Raw genomic sequence first — 10,937 nt, 5'->3', positions numbered from 1 at the left:
TAGTAAAGGAACAAAAGAACTGGGATCTTCAATTCAAACTGTCTATCCTTCTTCCCACGCATGATGTTTGGTAGGAGACCTCAATACAGTTTATATGGTCTACCAGTCCTGGTACCTCAAAGCCATAATAAAATCACTAAATTGTTTCTGGCACCTCACACAGATGTAAGGGGGTCACAGAAGCTGTCCTAAACCTCCAAACATTTCCCGGTTTAGTGTGTATAATTGTATATACAGTGGGGCAAAAAAGTATTTAGTCAGTCAGCAATAGTGCAAGTTCCACCACTTAAAAAGATGAGAGGCGTCTGTAATTTACATCATAGGTAGACCTCAACTATGGGAGACAAACTGAGAAAAAAAAATCCAGAAAATCACATTGTCTGTTTTTTTTTCATTTTATTTGCATATTATGGTGGAAAATAAGTATTTGGTCAGAAACAAGCAATCAAGATTTCTGGCTCTCACAGACCTGTAACCTGTCTTCTTTAAGAGTCTCCTCTTTCCTCCACTCATTACCTGTAGTAATGGCACCTGTTTAAACTTGTTATCAGTATAAAAAGACACCTGTGCACACCCTCAAACAGTCTGACTCCAAACTCCACTATGGTGAAGACCAAAGAGCTATCAAAGGACACCAGAAACAAAATTGTAGCCCTGCACCAGGCTGGGAAGACTGAATCTGCAATAGCCAACCAGCTTGGAGTGAAGAAATCAACTGTGGGAGCAATAATTAGAAAATGGAAGACATACAAGACCACTGATAATCTCCCTCGATCTGGTGCTCCACGCAAAATCCCACCCCGTGGGGTCAGAATGATCACAAGAACGGTGAGCAAAAATCCCAGAACCACGCGGGGGGGATGTAAAATATCAGTATTTCTATAATAAAAAATATACAGAGTCCAGCTAGCAGAGGCTCTGCTTACTTTAGAGAAGTGACTGAGTTATTCTGAGTTCCTTGGCTCACACAGTTGTCTCTCTTGTCAAATGTCTATAGGTCACTTGTCAAAGCTGTCAAAATGTGACTATTTAGAGATAATGAATGGTTCTAAAGATCTCAGACTTTAGGCTTAAATATCTCAGACTAAGGTAATGCATAAATAACTGTATGCATATTGTTAAAATAACTAGGGTTCACTTAATATGGAAGAAGTTATGAACATAGTGGCAAGCCACCATATGTGGTTGTAGTTTATAGGTCAGAATAGTATATAAAGCCGGCCTAACTCTTGTTCAGTAGATCTCATATCCCTTGAGACTCTCGAACACCCGGACAACACAGCTGCTCAAGACTATATGTAAGAACAATGCTCATTTTCTCTTTAAATAATTATTGCATGTCATGAACTTACTTTTCTTCATTTTTGTAATCACTTTTTGAAATGAACAATTAAAAACAAGATTTATTTTATCCTCAATTCAACATTGCTTTTACTTTTGATTCTCAACCGTGCAAGAAGATATATATATATATATTTTTCTACATTTTGGCGAGCCTGAGCCAGCTTGATCTTTTGTGCTGATTTTGGTTGGCATTCCTTCCTCGATTGTGCAAGGGGGGAGCACGAACTCTGCTAAAAACCACCTGTTGTACAAGCCTCAGGAATTCCACTATTTCACGGCACAAGGATCACACTGAACCTGGAGACGACGGGTGAGGATCGTAAAGAGCTGCATGCGTCTCATCCAGACGGAGATCTGAGGATTGCATAAGGACACAGAGGACCATCCATTGACGGGAAAGACTCTCAATAGGTGAGGAAAAAATATAATGGATTTTATACATGATTATGCTAAGAAAAGTAACATAGATTTCAAGTTTGTTCATAATCATACGGATGCCCAATTATGGTCTAGTTTGTATAATCAATGTGAGGCAGAAAATGTTAAAATTGACAAAAGGTTTTTCTCAGTAAGAAAATTACAAAGGAAACTTCAGAATGTTATGCAGCTAGTTCATGTGTATAATAGCCTAGTCTTTGAGAAAACTGAACCTAACACCTATAAAACATGCATTGTCACACAAGACATTAATCACACTGACACACCACGTGACACACAAGAGTCTGACGGGGATTACTTTGATTGTCCAAATTGTTTGATTTTGTCAGAGCATATTGAACAATTGGAAGATCAAATAGATACCAGGACAGAGTTATTGTCTAAATTACGACAAGACATAAAAAGGGTTTCTGCTAACACAAGATTAACAAGTAAACAGGAGGACAGTGTTGCTGCGTCATCATTTGTACCAAATATGCAGGATCCAGATGCTTCAGTAGAGGAATTAGAGGCAGTAGAATTACAACGGAAAAAATTACATGACAGAGCAGCACGCATTAATCTGAAAATACACGATCAGCTAATGAAAATTGTAAAAGACATTCCAAATTACAATGATAAGATGGATGCCTTTTATAATGCGGACACTTTTGAATCAAACACAGACAAATACAATCTGAATGATGAGCAAAAGAATAAAATATTCAAAGTTTGGTTACCTTCACATATGGGAAAAAGATTACAGACCACACCCAGATTAAATGATGAGAATGAAATGGCACATAGTACAAAAGAAGACAGACTTAGACAATTAGTATTGTTTACAACTGGAGAAGACATGCCTACAGTTGATATTTTAGGGAGTTTACAAACAAATATTTCTGAAGACCCATTCTCTTTTTTGGTAAAGTTTGAACAGGCCTATAGGATGGTAATGGATCTCGGGCCTCACGAAGAGCCAGCATCCATGATCAAATTTTTTGTAAAGAAGTTCAAGTACTTAGATCCTGCCTCAGTGCAATTGGCTAACACTCAGCCATCATTGCAAGAAGCAACAGTTTTTATTGACAGAATAAGGAGATCCATGAAACAAAATCAGGTCAAGGCTAAAATAGCGGTAGTTCATGAGAAGGAAGACAGTCAACTGAAACCTAGAGCCACAGTATTCTCCAAGAGCAGGGATTACATTGAGCATTGAGGTAAAAATACTACACAAAGGAACAATATCCATTGTTATTTTTGTGGTATACCTGGACACTTGAAGTGGCAGTGCAGGAAATTTTTGAGAGCAGAATCAGAGATGGGTACACAAGGAACAGGTAAGCTTGGAAGGGAAAACGGACTCATGCCAAAATCATACACCACACCTTCCGCACCTGCATTACAATTATCTGCACCTGCTCATACTGCCAACAGACAAACACAGTCACCATATGCACCATTAATCAGACAGATCAGAGAAATGACAGTGAAGGAAACAGAGTCAAGGGATAGAATTCCAAGGTCTTTTAAAAAGGACACTGGTCTTCTCCCATCTCCTTCATCTTTCTGACAATCACAGACTATTCCTGTACCACATCCATTGGAATTTGTGACTCGAGTTACATTGGATGACTGTGGAAGACCATTTATCAAAGTAAGTTTAGCAGGCCAGAATGTTGTATTTCTTATTGACACAGGAGCTCAGTTAAGTGTTACAAACCTTGATTTGAAGCTAAACCCAGATTCACCAGTTTGTACAATTGTCGGTTTCAGTGGAAAAGGTGGAACTAAAGCAACCTTAGTTCCCAATGTGATTTTGGAAATACCTAGTTCTTTCAAAACAGAAATTGACATCTGGTATTGTCGTGATTCTGAAAATATACTTGGCACAGATTTTATGCAGAAATTCGGATGGGTAGTTGACCTAGGAAATCAAGTGATCTGGAAAGATTCCAATGGTTGTAAACCGGTAGTCATTGATCCTAATGATTATAGCCATGTTGGAAGTATTTGCTTGAATGATGTTGTGTCATCTGACCATTTGTGGCCTGACACTAATGATGACGAGGTATTGACAGAAATTGTACAGCTTTTTCCTTCTCTTTGGGCTCAGTTCAGGAATGAGGTTGGTACAATGAAGGACGTTATTGTGAATGTGGAGGGGCGTGATCCCCCGCCACAGCGTCAGTATAAATTGCCTCCAGAAACAATTGACTCTATGTCAAAGATCATACAGGAATTGTTAGATCAAGGTGTTATCCGAAAGGCTAATTCTGTAAGTAACAATCCTTTGTGGTGTGTTTTGAAATCTGATGGTTCTTATCGAATGATATTGGATTTACGGATGTTCAATAAGCATACACCCAATGTCGCACCAATTGTGGCAGATACTCATGACATGATGGCAAGGTTAAATGCAAAGGCCAAATACTTCTCTGTACTGGACATTAGCAATGGTTTTTTCAGTATACCTCTTGAAAAGAGTTGTCAGTATAAGTTTGCATTTACTTTCTTGGACGAGCAATATCTGTTTTGCAGGTTACCTCAAGGAGCACATTTGTCACCTAGTGTTTTTCATCAAGCATTGGCAAAGGTATTATCCAGATTTTCGAGGCCTGATTGCATTCTGCAATATGTGGATGATATTTTATTGTCTACAGAGGATAAAGAGACACATGTTTCTCTTCTGACAGAATTGTTTGAGTTGCTGCATGATGCAGGGTTGAAATTGAACACCAAAAAGGTCAAATTAATGCAGACTGAGGTCAGATTTTTAGGGGTGCTGTTGAGTTCAGGAAAAAGGCAGCCACTGCAGGAAAGAATTGAGGCAATTGCTTCCCTACCAATTCCGACATCACACAAGGCATTGAGACATTTTTTAGGTCTTATGAATTATTCAAGGGATTTCATTGAGAATTTTGCAGATAAGGCCAGACCTTTATATGATCTTTTGAAAGGTGAAAACAGTGATTACTTTGGTCCTTGGTGTGATGAACAGCAAACCTCATTTGAACAATTGAAAATGAATTTACAAAATGCACCTGCTTTGTCCACAGTAGATCCTTCGGCTCCATTTGCTTTGCAAGTGCACACATCGGAGATTTCTGTTTCTGCTGTGTTACTGCAATTACAGGGAGAAGAGTGGAGAATTTTGGGCTATTTTTCAAAACTTCTCTCACCTGTTGAAAAAGGTTTTGAGACCTGTGCAAGACACTTGGTAGGTGTGTACTTTGCAGTCAAAGCAACCGAACATATTGTCGGGTTCAACAAAATCATTTTGCAAACTCCTCACTCTACACTAAAACTTCTCTTTGAGAATAATATCCCAGGTGTGTCACATCAGAGATTTGCTCATTGGTTATTGTCATTGTCTCCCAAACAAATTGAGGTAGATTACAAGGCCAAATATGTTCTTCCTCAGCTGATGCAATATGAAGGACAAACTCATGATTGTTTACAGTCTTTTCAGGATCCAAGTCCATCACTTTTCAGACGGAAAGCAGAGGTAACAGACGAACCAATTTTTGTAGATGGTTCCAGATTCTATTCAGATGGGCACTATTATTCAGGATATGCCATTTTTTATCCCAAAAGAGGACAGGTTGTGAAGCACAAATTACCGAGTCATTTTTCAGCTCAAAGAGCAGAGCTAGAAGCAGTAAAAATGGTACTACAGCTGAATGAAGCAGATGATCAGTGTCCCATTGTGATCTACAGTGATAGCTCTTATGTTGTAAGATCACTGACAGATTACTTGTCAGTTTGGGAAAAAAGAGGTTATGTAGATTCATCTAATAAGACTCTTGTTCACAGTGACACACTGAAGACAATTTTCAGGATAGCATCAAAAAACCCTAATGGTTTTGCTATTGTCAAGGTTCCGGCCCATAAAAAATATGATGATGAATTATCTGTTGGAAATGCAACCGCAGATATGCTAGCCAAAGAGGCAGCCCTGACAGGAGAAGAGGTGTTTGAACCTGAACCTCTCGAGGTTTCAGCAGTTCAAAGAACAGATACGCATATCCCTTCTTTTGCGGAAGAACAAGAAAAAGACTCATCTCTTGTTGCTTCCCGGGTTGATCCAAAACCTCCCTTTGTTTGTGAAAACGGGGTTTTGTGTCATGACTTAAACGGGGAGTTGCGTCCTGTTGTCCCAAGACATCTACAGGTTGAGTTCACAAAATACAATCATGAAAGTTTGGGTCATTTGGGCCAACAAAAATTGTTAGGCATTCTCAGAGAGAAATTTTACTGGGAAAAGATGGAAGAGACAGTGCAAAGTGTTGTTCAATCATGTCTCATTTGTGCCCAAATTAATCCAAGACCAAAAGGACAGAAACCGCCACTACTCCGAATCGCACCTGCAGATGGTCCATGGTCTACGTTACAAATCGACTACATTGGACCGTTACCATCAGGTAAAAATGGTCTCAGGTATGCATTGGTTGTGGTAGATGCTTTTTCTAAGTGGGTTGAAATTTTACCTGTCAGGAAAGATGATGCTTTGTCTACAGCTAGAGCATTAGTTAATCATGTCTTTTGTACTTGGGGGATCCCAAGAATGATCACCTCTGATCGAGGAAGTCACTTTACAGGAAAAATCATGCAAGCCGTTTGTGCTATTCTAGGGGTACGACAGCAGTTTCATGTACCCTACCATCCACAGTCTGCTGGTATTGTGGAAAGGATGAATAGAACAATAAAATCCAGAATTGCCAAGATGTTATTGGACAAAGGCAATACTTGGGTTGATGCAGTACCTTTTGTACTGTTGAGTGTAAGAGGAACAACCTCTGCCACAACTCAGTTTACTCCTTTTGAACTGATGACAGGAAGAAAAATGCCATTGATTTTTCCTCATGAACCATTTTTGTCTACACCACAAAAAGATGCTGTTGCAAGGTCCAAATGGTTGCAATTGTTGCAGGAAAATTTGAAAACGATTCTTCCACATGCTGCATTAAGAATGCAGAGAATGGAGCCACCATATATATCCAAATTCAAGAAAGGGGCTCTAGTGATGATTAAAACTTTCAGGAAGAATGGACCTTGGGAAAGTAATTGGGAAGGTCCTTTTGAAATTATCGAAACCATGGGACAAGTGATGATACTTGTGCAACGAGCATCTAAGGTGGTTAAAAATACCCGCAGACAACAAAAATTGTGGGTACATGTTGATCAATGCAAACTGTATATTGCAAAAAAATGATACTGCATTTCTTTTAGGAAGAAATGGATTCCAATAAGAACTGGAATACGAAACTCCACGTCCTTGATGGAAGGGATTCAACACCAATCCTTCAGGAGAAAAAGAAATTTCCCAGGAAAAGCTACTATCTGATGGGAATCACATTTCTGCTGTTTTGTACTGTTTCAACTGTGATCTACGCTGAAGATATTTCACACCATGGAACAAATACTAGTGAAGTGAAGGAACTTTTCAAAGGAACTTTACATCCAAGGAAACCGAGAGGAACGAATCTACAAAGCTTAATAGATGAGGACATACCGGACGATTCAGTAGATATTACTGGAAACATTTGCATGGGTTTTGGTGCAAAATGCTGTATTGAGCTACACTTCATACATGACACTGACATAATATTACATGCAGCCACAGGACCTAAGACGAAGTTCACACAGTTACAAGGAGATTATATACACAATAATAAGACAGGCACATGGGAATGTAGTCCTACAGATGTGTTATTCTGGAATATAGAGATAAGAGGTGAAGAGAAAGCTGAGTGGTCAGGCGATATTACAAATGAGATGATCGCAAAAGGGAAAGTTGAAACATCCAAAACAGATGCTTTGTTAAAGACACAACTTTTTGGGAAAGTTTTAGATCCTTCATTTCTTTCTATTACAGAAGGAGACGAGGATTGGGTAAAAACATGGAATTTTCAGATAACCAGAGAACCAGTACAAGTACAGGTATCTGTAGTTTTTACAGTTTCAAATACTATAGCTCCAGAAGTAAGGGTTACACCACAAGCAGTATATAGTCAAGAAAATATGTCTCCTTTATTACTAAAATGCAGCACGAGGTTAGAGGTACCTTCAGAATCTTTGTTAATATGGACCAAAGATAAATCATTTTTGGGAAGTTTTTCAAATGGTCCAACAAATGTTATACACAGAGGTCAATCCGGTAACGTGAGATGGTTAAATAAGGATTTTATTTTTTCTGTAGATAATCCATCTCCTAAGGATTCTGGACTTTACCAATGTTGCATTTTAACGAAATATAACTACAAACAATGTAGAGATGTAAAGGTAAATATATGGTCAGCAGTAGATAATGTATGCACACAGACAAGATTTCAACCATCTACTCCTTTTCAGATCAATCAATTCCAAACTAAACCTCTGTTACGAGATGGAGTGTTTCTGACCATGGTATGGACCTTTAACATGTCTAACTGGAAAATCTCTTCTAGATATCCCCAGTGTCAACCACATCTCACTAACATGGAGATGGGAATAGAACAATGGTTTGGGAAAAGAACTTCAACACAGGTTAGAAGTAAGAGGGGAGTGTTAGAAGGTATTTTGGGGGGATTAGGAACAGTAGGAAGTTTAATTAACACTATGGACATTCATACACTTAAATCAGATCTGGAAAATATTGGGTATATTGGAGGAAAAGGGGTAAAGATTCAGAAAAGCTTGAATCAAGTCCTTGAAAAGATGGTTTTGAACACTGCTACTGTATTGGGATCTTCTGTATCACATCTTCAAGATGCTACTTTAGCTTTAATGGAAAGTGAACAGGAATCTCAAGTGGCCAAAACATGTCTAGAAATTCAGATTGAATATTCCACCAATCTGAAAATGATTGCACAAGCCTTACAAAGTGGAATTACCCCTTTAGGGCTAATAAGAAATTTGCCCATAGAATATAACTTTGCGTTAAACCATACAGATTTGTGGGTAAATAAGTGGTTAGGATGTGAACAGAACATTTGTGTAGGAACATAATTGATTCCAGTGTCAGGAAGAGAAGAAACCCTGGTTCCTATAGGTGTTCTGAGAATTCCTGTCAGCCCTACACAATTGTTATATTATCAATTACAGTACACAGATTTTGCATTTGATGGTATCAACACTGAACAATTAGACATTTCGTCATGCTTAAATTTTGTTTCCAAGGTAATGTGCCTACCTGGACAGGATAAAGTCATTTATCATTCATGTTTCCATAATCATACTTCTTGTCATGCCAGAGTTGAGAATGTCCACACGATACATGACTTGGTGACACCAGTAAGTGCTAACAAAACTTGTTTCCAAGTCATGTCAGGAAAAGAAGCAGTTTCTGCATTCTTCTCATCTTGTGTACATGTCGAAAATCTGACAATGGGTTTATATTGTATTGAGGGAAATGTTAAAACTCTCACAAAGAAGGAAGGAAGTATTAATATTACGTCAATAGGCTCAAGACGTCTGAAAATCCTTCCGATCCAGTTCAATTTGTCACAAGTTAATAAATTCCCTTGGGATTTGTGGACAAATGAGATAAAGAAAGACAAGGGTTTATTGAATCTGCTGACAAAACAATTAAAAGAAGCTGAAATTGTATTTAGACATGAACAAGGTAATCTAAATGATATTGAACATGAATGGACGAGTATGTCAGGCTCATCTTGGTGGAGAAATTTAGGAAAATCTGTAACTAGTTGGTCACAGTCTTCAGCGAAAATGGCAGCAGGAAATGTATTGTCTAATCCGATTGTTATTTTATTTATCATAGTTTTGCTGTGTATAATATATCAAATAATTATTATGTGTAAAATTAGGAGAATTTATAAGAATATAAAGATAGAAATGAAAAAGGAAGATGATATTTTAAGAGAGATGTTAAAACGAAAAAATATAACTCTCTGATCTAATTTTTGTTTTTACAATAGGTTTGAAAATTCAGATGACATTCAGGGCAGATGGTGATACAAGGTTTTCAGAATAAAGAATTAATGTGATACGAATGGTGAGAGAATGAGTTAAGATTGATTATGATATGTCTCAAATCATAATCAGGGGGGACTGTAAAATATCAGTATTTCTATAATAAAAAATATACAGAGTCCAGCTAGCAGAGGCTCTGCTTACTTTAGAGAAGTGACTGAGTTATTCTGAGTTCCTTGGCTCACACAGTTGTCTCTCTTGTCAAATGTCTATAGGTCACTTGTCAAAGCTGTCAAAATGTGACTATTTAGAGATAATGAATGGTTCTAAAGATCTCAGACTTTAGGCTTAAATATCTCAGACTAAGGTAATGCATAAATAACTGTATGCATATTGTTAAAATAACTAGGGTTCACTTAATATGGAAGAAGTTATGAACATAGTGGCAAGCCACCATATGTGGTTGTAGTTTATAGGTCAGAATAGTATATAGAGCCAGCCTAACTCTTGTTCAGTAGATCTCATATCCCTTGAGACTCTCGAACACCCGGACAACACAGCTGCTCAAGACTATATGTAAGAACAATGCTCGTTTTCTCTTCAAATAATTATTGCATGTCATGAACTTACTTTTCTTCATTTTTGTAATCACTTTTTGAAATGAACAATTAAAAACAAGATTTATTTTATCCTCAATTCAACATTGCTTTTACTTTTGATTCTCAACCGTGCAAGAAGATATATATATATATATATTTTTTTTTCTACAGGGGACCTAGTGAATGAACTGCAGAGAGCTGGGACCAATGTATCAAGGCCTACCATAAGTAACACACTACGCCACCATGGACTCAGATCCTGCAGTGCCAGACGTGTCCCACTGCTTAAGCCTGTACATGTCCGGGCCCGTCTGAAATTTGCTAGAGAGCATTTGGATGATCCAGAGGAGTTTTGGGAGAATGTCCTATGGTCTGATGAAACCAAACTGGAACTGTTTGGTAGAAACACAACTTGTCGTGTTTGGAGGAAAAAGAATACTGAGTTGCATCCATCAAACACCATACCTACTGTAAAGCATGGTGGTGGAAACATCATGCTTTGGGGCTGTTTCTCTGCAAAGGGGCCAGGACGACTGATCCGGGTACATGAAAGAATGAATGGGGCCATGTATCGTGAGATTTTGAGTGCAAACCTCCTTCCATCAGCAAGGGCATTGAAGATGAAACGTGGCTGGGTCTTTCAACATGACAATGATCCAAAGC

At 38.2% G+C, this 10,937-nt stretch overlaps 1 protein-coding gene across 1 annotated transcript; it reads left to right on the top strand.

The window, feature by feature from the left end:
- Window positions 1-1,610: 1,610 nt before the first annotated feature.
- LOC141089188 (uncharacterized) lies at window positions 1,611-10,371 on the top strand. Its single transcript, XM_073575523.1, has 2 exons — window positions 1,611-1,755; window positions 6,994-10,371. The coding sequence occupies exon 2, from the start codon at window positions 7,000-7,002 to the stop codon at window positions 8,749-8,751; it is 1,752 nt and encodes a 583-aa protein (XP_073431624.1). The 5' UTR covers window positions 1,611-1,755; window positions 6,994-6,999; the 3' UTR covers window positions 8,752-10,371.
- Window positions 10,372-10,937: the final 566 nt, after the last annotated feature.

The sequence above is a fragment of the Dendrobates tinctorius genome, unplaced genomic scaffold (genome assembly GCF_039654945.1).
Source record: "Dendrobates tinctorius isolate UK_male_01 unplaced genomic scaffold, ASM3965494v1 ptg000044l, whole genome shotgun sequence".
In the NCBI taxonomy this organism is placed as follows: Eukaryota; Metazoa; Chordata; class Amphibia; order Anura; family Dendrobatidae; genus Dendrobates; species Dendrobates tinctorius.
The sequence above is the reverse complement of the archived record's forward strand: the minus strand, read 5'-3'. Positions and strand labels throughout refer to the sequence as shown.